General features: G+C 44.2%; 2 protein-coding genes across 2 annotated transcripts in view; both read right to left on the reverse strand.

The window, feature by feature from the left end:
• Positions 1-13,852, reverse strand: part of LOC126355462 (protein enabled homolog) — a 501,028-nt gene that overhangs the window by 197,993 nt on the left and 289,183 nt on the right. The window lies entirely within an intron of this gene.
• Positions 4,212-13,852, reverse strand: part of LOC126355179 (uncharacterized) — a 77,322-nt gene continuing 67,681 nt past the window's right edge. The window contains exon 5 of the mRNA XM_050005392.1: positions 4,212-4,733. Within this exon, the coding sequence (XP_049861349.1) occupies positions 4,322-4,733 (412 nt within the window). The 3' untranslated portion in view covers positions 4,212-4,321. The remainder of the gene's footprint in view (positions 4,734-13,852) is intronic.

The following is a 13,852-nucleotide window of genomic DNA, read 5'->3' on the forward strand; positions in this document are numbered from 1 at the left end:
GATATTTCTTCTAGAATCTGCAAGACTCCCTGCCTGTGTGACTTGTACATATACATGGCTACTCTACAAGTCACACTTTAGTTGGATGAACACCCTATCATGCACTATTTCTCTATCGTCGATTCACTAAAAGTGCACGGAAGAAACGAATATTTAAATCTTTCCTTGCGAGCTCTCTGTTTTCTCTTATTTTAACACGCTAATTTCTCCCTATGTAGGTGGATGTCAACAAATTATTTTCGGAATTGGAAGGAGAACGTTAGAGATTGAAATATAGTGAAATCATCTCGCCGCAACGGAAAACTCCTTTGTTGTAATGATTGCCACCGCAAGTCACGTTTCATATCCCCTATTTCGTTATAATACGAAACGAGCGTTCCTTCTGTGAACATTTTCCATGCCCTCCGATAGTCCTAAGTGGTAAGAATCCCACACCGCACACCAGTAGTCCAGCAGAATACGGTAAGGACAGGCGTAGTGTAGGCACTGTGTTTAGTAGAACTGTTGCATCTTCCGAGTGTTGTGTCAATAAAAAGTAGTCTTTGGTTTATCTTCTCAGTAACATTATTTATGTAACCGTTCCAATTTAAGTTGCTCGTAATCATAAATCCTAGGTATGTAATTGAATTGACAACCTTCAGATTTGTGTGATTCGTGATGTGACCGAAATTTAACGGATCTCTCTTGGTATTCACGTGGCAGCCCCACACTTTTCATTACTTACGTTCAGTTGCCACTATTCGCACCACATAGACATCTTGTTTAAATTCTAGAACATACCCCAGGCTATGGCTAAGCCATGTCTCCGCAAAATCCTTTCTTCCAGGAATGCTTGTGCTAGAAGCTTCGCGGGAGGGCTTCTGTGTAGTTTGAGAGGTATGAGAGGAGGTACTGGTGGAAGTACAGCTGTGAGGGCGGGTCAAGAGTCGTGCTTGGGTAGCTCAGCTGGTAGAACACTTGTCCGCGAAAAGCAAAAGTCACGATTTCGAGTCTCGGTCAGGCACACAGTTTTAATCTACCAGGAAGTTTCATTTTGTCTAAATCACTTTCAAACTGGTTCTGATCTCCTGATTACTTTACTTGACGCCAGTGAAAGCATCGTCTGCAAACAATCTAATATGAGTGATCAGATTGTCTCCTGAGTAGTTTATACACTGAAGAGCCGAAGAAACTGGTATAGGCATGCGTACTCAAATACAGAGATACGTAAACAGACATGAGATGTGTAAAAAGGCAGAATACGGAGCTGCGGTCAGCAACGACTGGCGCAGTTGTTAGATCGCTTACTGCTGCTACAATGGCAAGTTATCAAGTGAGTTTGAACGTGCTGCTATAGTTGGAGCAGGAGCGATGGGACATAGCATCTCCGAGACAGCGATGAAGTGGGGATTTTCCCGTACGACCACTTACAGGTGTACAGAGAATCTCAGGAATCCCATAACACGTCAAATCTCGAACATCGCTGCGGCCGGGAAAAATTCTTGCAAGAACGGGACCAACGACGAGTGAAGAGAGTCGTTCAACGTGACAGAAGTACAACCCCTTCCGCAAATTGTTCCAGATTTCAAAGATGGGCCATTAACAAGTGTCAGCATGTGAACCATTCAACGAAACGTAATAGATTTGGCTCTTGGAGACGAAGACCCACTCGTGTATCCTTGATGACTGCACGGCAAAGCTTCACGCCTCGCCTGGGCCCGTCGACACTAACATAGGACTGTTTAAAACTGGAAACATGTTGCCTGGTCGGACAAGTCTCATTTCAAATTGTGTTGAACGGATGGACGTGTATGGATATGGAGACAACCTCATGAATCCATGGACCCTGAATGTCAGCAGGGGCTGTTCAAGCTGGAGGCGGTTCTGCAGTGGTGTGGGGGCGTGCACTTTGAGTGATACGGAACACCTGATACGTCTATATACTACTCTGACAGGTGACACGTATATAAGCATCTCTCTGATCACCTGCATCAATTCATATCCATCGCGCACTCCGATGGACTTTAGCAATTCCAGCAGGGCAATATGACACCCCAGACGTCCAAAATTGTTTCAGAGTGGCTCCAGGAACACTCTTCTGAGATTAAACAATTCTGCTGGCCACCAAATTCTCCAGACATGAACAAACTCTCGCCTCTTTGTATGAAGGTGAGCTAAGAACGCGACTCCAACAAGATCTACGTTTACTGGTCTACCTTGTTTTGGCAAACGAGATAAAATTCCATCCTTATTTGTGGGGAAAATGCCAGTGATCTTAAAACCTGCTGGGAGATTACTTGGCAATTTAGTCTATCTCTTCTAATACAGTTTTTAATAACGTAGGGGACTGGTCTTCATGCAAGAATGCTGATTTCTTTCCAGCTTCAGCCGCTCTTCATTCGGTTAAAATATCTCTCCGTTTTTCTGCCGAGGGCTTAAAGTAGGCTATATCGAGGGGCCGCGTATCAAATGTAAGGAGTTCGGTGGCAGGCAACAAATTGGCTATGGAATGACAAATTATCTCCAATTACAGTCTTAGTGTCTTCTTGTATTCTTAGCATAGGCGGAAGGTTGGCAATAAACAAGTCATCAGGTATTGCATGGTCAATTCAACCATGCTTACTTCAGTTGTACCTAGCACCCGCTGGTCCTTTTTCTGTCCAAGGTGTCGAAAGATGTTCCGCTTGATATATTGCGAATGGCGAGAAAGATGATTATTCAGCATTGCTACAAAACAAGACAGTCTTTGTACAATTTATTATCCTCTATGGAAATTTGCATCCTCGGTGACGATCCATTATTTAATTTCACTACTATATAACGTTAGCTATGAGAAGGCGCGAAAAAGCAGACACACTACTGCATTGGGCGCTAGCTAGTTCTACTACATGTCTTACATGTCTAAGAAATGACTGATCAGATGTCTACAAGCGTTACAACAGATCCTGAATTGATTTGATAAATTTTTGGGCTTTGGGTCCAAGTTACACCCCAGGGGTCAAGTAAAGTCAGTTTACGGTACGACGAACGTATTCGTTAGGGAAATGCGGCGAAATTTGGCGTTAGTGGGCTACGGTACTGTTGATCGAGTGCCTTTGCTAACAGCATGACAGCACCTGCAGTACCTCTCCTGGGCTTGTGATCATATTGGTTGCACCCTATAAGACAGATGACTCCCGTAAAAGCTGATGGTAGGGGTTAGTGTGTGGTGTATACCCAGGAATCCATGGCCCCAAGTTGCCAACAAGGCGCTGTGCAAGCTGGTGGTGGTGGTGGTTCCCTAGTGGTTTGGGTTGCGTTTACCTGGAACGGACTGGGTCCTCTGGTCCAGCAGAACGGATCATTGACTATAAAGGGTTGTGTTCGGCTACTTTGAGGCCATTTAAAGTCATTCATGGCCTTCATGTTGCCAAACATGCTTCTGGGCCACAATTGTTCGGGACTGTTTTGAAGAACATTCTGGCAATTCCAGCGAATGATTTGGTCGTCCAGATTGCGCAACATGAATCCCGTCGTAGGTCAGTTAGTGCACAAAATTCTGCATTTGTAACGCTTTCGTAATTATGGACGGCTATAGAGGCAGCAGGGATCAGTATTTCTGCAGGAGGTTTCGAATGTGTTGTTGAGTCCATGCCACGTGGAGTTGCTGCACTACGCCGGGCAAGAAATGGGTCGGCACGATATGACGAGATATTCCATGACTTTTTTCATGTCAGCGCAAAAGCTACCCTATGGGAAAGCAAGGATAATGATTTTGTGAGTGTGTATTATAAAGCATTTCGGTTTCAGCAGGAAATCGGCGTTTCCTTGCAGTCACAACGAAGCTTCTGGAACTGTAAACCACAGTATAGCACATACAATCACAACGCTCCTGCTGATTTTATTATACTCTGCGAAAGCAGCGCGCCAAGTGGGCAGATGCCTAAACTTCTTAAGGCAATACCGGATGTGTGCAACTAGTATAGTTTACATTAATTTTTAACTTTTTTACAATGGGTTGTGTTTGTGGTGCCATAATAATCGACAATAACTAGAGAACGACAGCACATTTGTTTGTCTTTCGCTTTCTTAGCACGAATGAAGCGATGGATTACAGTCAAGTTTATTATTCTCTAGTCAGAAAACTGATGTTAAAAAAAAAAAAAAAAAAAAAAAAAAAAAAAAAAAAAGAGTCAGGGTGGGAAGTAACAGAAGGTGAGGATGTGGACGTTGAGGTCAATATTTTAAAAAGGTTATAAATTTTCATAGCATTTTATTGACCAAAAATATCATAATATTAGAAAAAAGACTCGCAATTCAATGTTTCAATGTTTACTACCAAGTATGCAAGGGGGAAGGTTGTCTATAGGAAGCCCTTATCGATGACGTTGACAATGAGGTCGAGGACCCGCTGCTGGCAGTTGGGCGTCTTCCTGGTGAAGGGCGCCTGCAGGCCGCGCACGAACTCTGCCAGGGCGTCGCCCTCGTCGGCCGGCTGCCTGCCAGCGCCGCCGCCGCCGCCGCCGCCGCCGCCCTCGTCCAGGGTGAGCACGACGTTGAGCAGGCCGGCGCCCAGCACGTAGGGCGCGGCGGCGGCGAGCAGCGCGTCGAGCGCGGCCCGCGGCGGCGCCAGCTGGGACAGCCCGAGCGGCGCCAGCCCGGCCTGCAGGCCGCGCTCCCACTCGCCCACCAGCTCCGACCACTCGCCGGCCGACAGCTGCCGCGACGGCGTCGTCAGCAGCGCGTACGCCACGTCCAGGCCCATCGGCGCCCACCTGCGGTACGCAAAGCAGGGAGCTCATCGTCTAGACCGGTCGTTCCCAAACTGGGGGTAATCACCCCCTGAGGGTAAAATTAAATTATGTCAGGGGAAAAAACTAGACCATTCCATCACGTTTCAGTCATGAACTGCCAAAAAATCATTATTAAAACAATTTCATAAAATATCAGTAATTATTTTCTCTCAATTAGTAGCAGTAACGCAGGTTCCTCACACAGTGACCCACTACACACACAGGATGAAAAGTATTTAAACAAACTCTGGGAGGTTGTCCTATTTTTCCCTAATCTATTGTCCTATGAGGATTATTTAAACCGGTGGAGGCCGCATGACACTCTTCAGTCGTCAGGGGCCGCATGACACTCTTCAGTCGTCAGGGGCCGCATGACACTCTTCAGTCGTCAGGGGCCGCATGACACTCTTCAGTTGCAGGCAACTGCTGTCCACCAGTGTAGTAGTGCATGGTCTCTGTTTACTAATGGAGCGACACAGCTGGATTGAGTACACTGGTATAGTTGGTGCGTACGACGTAGCGCACCACAACGAACGAGCTGCACAGCGGATTTAACAACAACAATATCCTAATCGCCGTATCCCGCATCGTACGACCTTTGCTGCTGTGTACCAACATCTGCGTGCGACAGGGTCATTTAGCAGATTACCTGGACAGGGACGCCGTCGCACACTAAGAACGCTGCAATTTGAGGAAGCTGTCTTGCAGCATGTGGAGCGGGATCTTTCAATCAGCACTCGTGCAATAACATGGAGACGGATAAGACGACTGTAAGAACAGTCCTTCGAGAGCAATTATTGCGTCCATTTCACTTACATCGTGTCCACAAACTGGAACCAGTTGATTATCCACCCAGAGCACAGTTTTTGCAGTGGTGCCTGGAACAGTGTGAAATGTATCCTACATTTTCAGCCTCTGTGTTGTTTACCGATGAAGCAACGTTCGGGCGTGATGGAGTCTTCAACATGCACAATTCGCATGTTTGGAGTGAGGATAACTCATTTGCCACAGTTACTAGCGCTCATCAAGTGCGGTTCTGCGTTAATGTGACTGATGAACACAGCAGTTAAGTCCCATAGTGCTCAGAGCCATCTGCGTTATGTGTGGGCCGGTGTTGTTGGGGACTCTTTAATTGGGCCGTATCTGCTACCTAGCCCATTAAATGGCAGGCACTATTAAAATTTTCTCACCAGAGTATTGCCAGAATTGCTGGAAGACGTCCCGATCCCTACAAGACTACGCATGTGGTTCCAACATGACGGGGCGCCGACACATTTCAGTCATCGTGTGCAACGATTCCTGACCAGACGGTTCCCAGAAACATAGATTGGCAGATGTGGTCCTGTACCACGGCCTGCTCGATCCCCAGATATGTCCCCTCTGGACTTTGTGTGGGGAGAGATGCGCAACCTTGTTTACGCAACTCCTGGTGCATCAAAAGAGGATCTGGTTGCCCGGATAGCAGCAGCAGCAGGAACAATTCAGGATACTCCTGGGGTTTTTGTCTGTGTCAGACAGAACATGATCCGACGGTGTAACCTTTGTTTACGTGTCAATGGAGACATTTTTGAAAATCTACTGTAATTGAAATTGGGTTGTGTTAACGTGTTGTCTCTTGGTCATAAAAAATGGAAAAGTGTTTGTTGGTTTAATTAATTTGCCGCCAGAGAAATCTTCCTCTACCAGTTTAAATAGTCCTCATAGGAAAAAATGACATTAGGGACAAATATTTGTTTTAATGTCCCCTACAACCTCCCAGAGATTGTCGGTTTAAATACTTTTCACCCTGTATATGTTGCTTTTCGTCCCGTACATCGCTGATGAAAACAGTGAGGCTTATATGTAACAAATATGTCAAGAAAATGTCTTCTCCAAGCTGTAGATAGTACCTTCAGTAGTCCAGAAATAATTTCATTACTCGCTTCGAGGAGGTGGAGGAGGAGGAGGAAGAGATTACTGTTTAACGTCCCTTCGACAACGAGGTCACTAGAGACAGAGCTCGGATTAGGGAAGGAAATCAGCGGTGCCCTTTCAAAGAAATGATCCCGGCATTTGCATGAACCGATACTCGCTTCGAAACAGATAAATGAATTAACTGACAGCACGACACAGCAGTAACTACGTAAGGGCTACTACACTGCTGTATGCAGTTTTTTTATTATTATTAAATTATTATTATTATGAGAGTGGTTACACACAACGCATTAACAGCCTGAAGTCGTCCAATTTCTGCCAGTTCAGAAGTAAGGACTGCAGCAGTGAAGTGATTTACGAACAGCAAGTACAGTGCACACATATCAACATGTTTGATTTTAAATGAGGTTTCAGTGTCCACGTGAAGCAAGTGCCGCAATGGAGGGGATTAATGCAGAAGAAGCATGTTTGGTAACAAGTATACCTTCACTGCCGACAGTTAGCTTTCTTTTCTGAAGAGAAGTTGTGGGTACCACTTGCGATGCACCACTCGATATCTTTTATCGTTTTAAAAATAAAAGTGTTCCAAAAAGTGTGCAGTTTAGTGAGGTGAAAGAAAGAAAAAAACAGCGCGGGTAATGGTCTAAATAAGGTCGGGAACCACTGGTGCAGTACCACCAGTAATGCCCGGTTCCTTAAAAATCCAACTCCCATGTTACAAAAATTAATAAAAAAGCTTCAAACGTCTGAGTACTCCACAAATGAGCTAATGTGTTAAATACGACTGTTGGAACTTTAATAGTGGCAACTATTTATTTACAGCTCGTAAAAAATAGATACGTGTTTCAAAGTTTTACTGACCATGAACGTAGTCACCAGCATTGTGTATAGCCCGTTCCACGCGATGTGGAAATCATAGGAGACTCTTAGCAGTGCCAGTTGTGTTGCCAGTTCGAGCGGTGCGGTCTATTGTCCGACGAATTTGTAGCAGTTCTGAAGCAAATGCCGTGAGGTGTTTCCTTCAGTTTAGAAATCGAGTTGAACTCACGAGGGCTTAAGTCAGGGGACTGCTATAGCACTTAGCAACCCCATCAGTCAAACAAATCAGTAACAGCTTGCGCTGTATGTGCTTGAGCGTTGTCCTACAAAATGATAGTCACGTCCTGAAGAAAGTGTCATCACTTTTGTCTCCATGCTGTTTGGAACACGACCTACGACCAGCTTAGGGACCGAAGTGACGACATTTTCTGCAGGACCTGACCATCATTTTGCAGGACAATGCTAAAGCACGTACAGCACAAGCTGTTACTGATTTATTTGACCGATTGGGCTGCTAAGTGCTATACCACTTACTGCACTACCCTGACTTAGGCCCTCGTGAATTCAACTCTGTTTCTAAACTGTAGGAAACACCTCACGCCATTCACTTAAGAATTGCTACAAATTCGTCGAACTGTCAACATAACTGGCACTGCTAAGAGTATCCACTTCTACGTCGCTGGCAGCGGGTCATACACAATGCTGGTGACTACTTTGAAACAAGTATCTGTTTTGTACGAGCTGTAAATAAATAGTTGTCACTACTGAAGTTCCAACCCTGTTACTTGACATTAAGCACGGAAGTGAGAAAATGTTTGAAATTAGGTCTGGTTCTCACTGAAGCGATGCCACATGCAATACGAAACGCTAAGCGACTTGTGATGTTCCATAGAAACAGCCCGCATTGAAGCGTTCGTAGAAACATTGTTGAAGAGACTTCACTGGTTCACACTGGGATGATAGCAATGTAACAGTGAAACGAGTCTCTGTTGTAGCGCCTGGCGTAGCACGGACTGCGGGTTGCTCCATACATCTATAAGATATGACGGACAGTCAAATGTAAACTGAAAAACCGCCACGACACTAATGGATCCAATCGAAAGTGCCTTAAGACATTTGTCCATAGGGAGACAAGACGAGCAATTCCTGGTTCACAGAACGCAGTCGGCCGCTGATGGTTCCACAGGTGGACCCACTCTTGCACTTCCCCACACGACTGAATCGCTGTCCACGCATCTCTTCCTTCAGTTTGCCAGAACTTTGAAGACCACACGGTGAAAGCTCCCGGCTGTACTGAGGATGTTGCAGAGTTTCCTTACAAAATTGCTGAAGCGCAGCAATGCGGCATAATGTGAAAACGCCGAACAATGCTGTCTGACCGAATCATGCTGTTGTACGATAGCGCCCGCCCCCACAATGCCAATAAGATTAAGAAACCCTGCAACATCCTCCATACAGCCCCGATCTTTCACCGTATGATTTTCATATCTTTGGAGAACTTAAGAAAGACATGCATGAGCGCCGGTTTCAGTTCGATGAGGTAGACGAAGAATGGGTGCGGTTGTCTATCTGTCAGTGGCCGACTGCATTCTATAAAGCTGCAATTGATCAATTGATCATCTCGCTTCTCACTAGGATAATTGTCTTAATACGTATGGTGATTACGTTTAAATGGTCACGTTGTGGCGGATGTTCGGATTTCATCTGACGGACCCTTATACATAGGTAGGGAAATTTCAATCCATTTGATGCGCCTCATAAAACAATTGTGTAGCTGAAGCAATGGCATATCTGTCTCTGTAGTTTGTTTCTAGTATAACTTACTTTTTACGTAAATACTTAAAAACCTCTGTTTTGGGATTCACACATGTTTTCCACTATGCAATCTCTCATTCGAGTTTGAGAAAACTATTCGGTAAAAAAAAATCTTTTGCATATTATACTCAGATATTAAAACTTGATAATGAGCACACTTCTCTCTGTTGCCCAAAGTTATTGTGGCATTTCGAAATTAAATCAAACACAGTGCATAATTCGGAAAGCTTGCAATAAAATCTTGCTGGCCAGTTTACGTTTGGTGTATTTTAGGATATACAGTGCTGTATGCCAAATGTAGGCAAACGCGGCAGAATTATTTTTAAAGCAGGAAGAAGAGCCATACCTCTTTCCAGTTTGAAACAAAGACGTGACATATTTGGAATTTTGTGTGTTCATCCTTGTGACTCACAGTTTGCGGGACTTCAGCCGTTCACATACGTAATAAAATGGAATACCTGTAGCGGTCATTTTGATATTTTACAATTCTGCAACCAGTACCGGTGACCTGGGCATCCTCTCCAGGCCTTAACTGACAGTGAGGGAGTGAACTCCAAACGTATACACGATCCCATCAGTGGCCAACATCTATGGATCAGCTTCTGCACAATATTGTAAAAGCGATGTTGATTCTGCAGCAATCAACTACCAACGGGCTGATGGTATTTCATCTTACTACGTATTTGAAAATTGACCGCAATGAACCTGGCAGCGACGGACCACCTGCTGTCGTCTGCTCTGTCTTGTTGCTTGTTCTGTCCCACGGATAATCGTCACATCACACCATTGTGATCCCAAGGTGTCGTATAACATTGTTTCGCCTCTGTGAGAACTGTGTCTTAAGCAAAAGTGAGTTTTTACTCATCACTTAGTTTATGACATCATATCCCCTAAACTAATTGTCATACAATGATATAGTTTTGCAGGTACATTCAGTGTTACATGTGTTATCTGTGTTGTGAATGGAGTCTGTAGTGAAGAAGTAAAAATTAGAAAGTCATGCCTGTTGCTCAAGTTTTACGTGTCAGTGAGAAAAAGTTTCATAAAAGTTTGGAATTATATTTAAATTTTGTTGAAAGTCAGTAAGTGCACTCATTCTCAAATACTGGGCGAGGATAGTGTGGGCAATCTACGCGCCGGGAACTACACTGCCTGAAGACATTAATTCTTGACTTTTGTTAGCCCATTAAATCAAGATTATACCTCTTAATGGGCAGATTATAACAGCATTTTAAATTTTTAAATTCAGTTAATGATTATAAAAAATATTAAAAATTAGATTTTTGTTGGTGCTGCAAACCTATAGATAGGTAACCTGCAGCTGGAACTGTGAACTGGATTAGTCAATTAGTACTACAGATTATAATGGATAAAGCGTCGGCTTAAGGTTTATTTGTATTCTTGGTTTCGATAAGTCATCCTCAGATTCACACATCTAATTATTGCGAAACGCACCTCGTCCTGCCAACAAGCTGCAGTTCACTGTTAGTGCATGTGTTGATCCGAGGACGACACATCGTAACCGGTAATTCCTCTGAACACTCAATGTCACTCCGATGATCGTCTTTCCTCATGGGAACTGCAATGTCCAGCGTGTAAGGTGACCGTGTCCTCTGACACCTTGGAGCCACCTCATAGTTTTACAAACTCATACATTTAAAAAAAATTAATTCGTAAAATAAAGCTAGAAATAATGAAATAGATTTAAGCAGAAGCAAATGAACATGTAAAGTGAATTCGTGATTACAGACGCCCAAAACAAATTTTTGACTTGATATCAAGAGGGTCAAGACAAAGGGCAGGACCACGGAGCCGTGGACCTTTTACACCGAAAATGATACAAAATTCATGTTGAGGGTCAAGAGAGGTAAGAATATCATAATTGAATAATAAGCAAAGTACTGTGTTTATTTCGATAATAGATTAAATGTCTAACACCATTGACAAAGATGGTGGAATGTGTACTAGTTCTGCACACTGAAGTTGGTGTCGAGAATCTAAATGGTTAATAATAAATCGTTTCTCAAAAATTGAGTTTCTTATTCAACGCAACTACCATCCCACGAATACATCACAGGTTTATAGTAAGGTCACCATGTTGGGAGGTACTCCTACAGAATTCGCTACAATGATGCAGATAAAGCAGCATGTTCTGGAAATGTCTCCTTGGGTGTAGTGGACAGAACAAGACGCACACTCAAAATAAAGACCAAGTGATTCAATAGTCAAGAAATTTCTCATATTGGGTCCCACAGGCACAAACATACAGAAAGACAATTATTTGCCATCGTAGCTATTACAGATCAAGGTCGTGTATGTCACACTGTCAGCTGATTTCAGCTTTGAGCTATTCTCAGGTGCCATACTCTCACTCTACGCAGTTGTGTACGCAAGTGGATGTCATTCGTAAGTGAGAACAATGTTCCACACTTTTCAAAGATTTAAAGTAACAGTACTGCCGTACTGGCACACACATGTACACATGAAAACCTCTGTCACACAAAACACTGATCTATAAGGCTAACTGTATAGCAGTCAAGGATGACAATGTAACTGAATTTCAAGAACAGAAAGTGTGCGCGCGCGCGTGCGCGCGTGTGCGCGCGCGTGTGTTTGTGCGCGCACCCCATTAATTCTCTTATTATTGTGCGTTCAGATTATAGCAAAATAAAACTGTTGAGCAATAAAGGGTTAAACGACTATCACGTGGCTATAAACGGTAAAAAAAAGTTTTATACTGCATTCTTGATATCCAACAGAATGGCATTTAATTTATTCAGTGCCTTATAAAAAATAAACACCGTACTTCCATTTGGCCGGCTGGTCCAGCGGTGTAGTATCCAGGTTTTTGGGGAATCCGGATGCTAGAGTGGACTCCACATTTGTGCCGCGAACAAGTAATGGACTCTCGCTAACATTCCGTGTCATCGTGCGTCATTGGCCGGAGACTGGCGACAGCAGGGCTAAGGAATTACCGTCCTACGCGTAGGTTGCAGTTAACGTCACAACACAAACTGCTGCGTTTTGATCGGAGCCATGACCGGGAAGTATGGACAGCTCATCAATAGCTTTGCAACGGGTTCGGCGATGAATCGCGGTTCTGCACTACCAGTTGTTGAACATCGTCAGTTACCTGGGTGGTGGTGAGTCATGAACTTCCTGCGTCCTCATGTGTTCCATCTCATGAGACGGTATTGTGGTGTCATTTTTCTATAGGACCATACACGTTCACACATGGCACGTGTCTGAACTGTGGGATGTTGAGGTACTCCCTTGGTCAGCAAGATCCTCGGTTTTGTCCCCAATAGAACATTTATGGGGACTACCACGGACTTAGAAGCTTCAATTTCGTACACCACGCATGAACCGCATACGTTAGTACGTGTCAAATTTCAACTTGATACCTCTACCCATTCCTGAGATGGGTGAAGCTGATGGACAGACAGACAGTCAGTCGATCAACTACTTTGTCCCATTGCCAGTATTCAGGACATCAAGGACCAGTTGCTGCAGTTATGGGCCATCGTAGCTTCAAGAGAGAATACAATGGCACTGTGACACCCTTCACAACCGCATCAGTACACCCATCCAGATCAGAGATACAACGGTGCACAGATAAGTGGGCTCATACTGCCTAGTTCTTTATAAATTTGATTACATTCTAATCGTTAGAGTAACATCACATCCCTCGTGAAACTTCATTTCGTTTCCTCACCTCTTTTTTAAGCACTTTATTGGCTTTCGGCACCAGAATAAAACCAACTATCCAGTTATTTAATTTCCATGTTAGTGTATATGGTTTACACCGCCCAACTTAACCCAGTAAAAACTGTAATTTTGTAAGGGTTCGTCATCAATGACGTTTACACTACTCCATAGCGTATCCGGAGTTCATGGCAAACTCTACGCAGCATTACCACACGTAAGTAGGGCCCAATCGAGCTTGATTCTGAACCCATTTTGCGGTGCATTGAACGGTTAATCATCAGTCTCACTTGTAGATACGTTTAATAAGCTTTTTTTATGCGGAGTGTAATAAAATTAAACTGAAAACTTCGGAGTATTACGAAGTCTTAAGAAACAAATCGAGGATAGCGACCCAGGTCGGGAAACGTCATCCAACGTCTCTACAGATGTTACAGCGTGTAACGTCTGCCGCCAGGCATCCCCTTCAGCAGCTGATGTGAGCTCGTACGCTGATGGGCAGTAAATGGAATTACTCGTAATTAGCCTGACGCCATTATGCATGCTCGACGGCAGACAACGCGGCCATGAGTGACAGCAGCAGTGTGGAGCGCACAGACTCAAGTTTAAGGCAGAGAATAATTACTTAGCGGCAGGCGTTGGCCCCTGGGACGCTCTCTAGTGTCGTCGTATGACGTTTCGGGATAAGAATGCCTATCTTCAATTTCTTGCTCAAGACACTACAACCGACGAGGTTTCTTAGCACTGCCTTGTTAACATTGCATGTGGCTCGGTGGAAAAAACCCATGCTTGTCACGTATGGAAGATTTACTCACATTCGTAAGCGTTAAGGACGTTTTGAGGATTTG

This window comes from Schistocerca gregaria, chromosome 3, assembly GCF_023897955.1.
Source record: "Schistocerca gregaria isolate iqSchGreg1 chromosome 3, iqSchGreg1.2, whole genome shotgun sequence".
NCBI classification, from domain to species: Eukaryota; Metazoa; Arthropoda; class Insecta; order Orthoptera; family Acrididae; genus Schistocerca; species Schistocerca gregaria.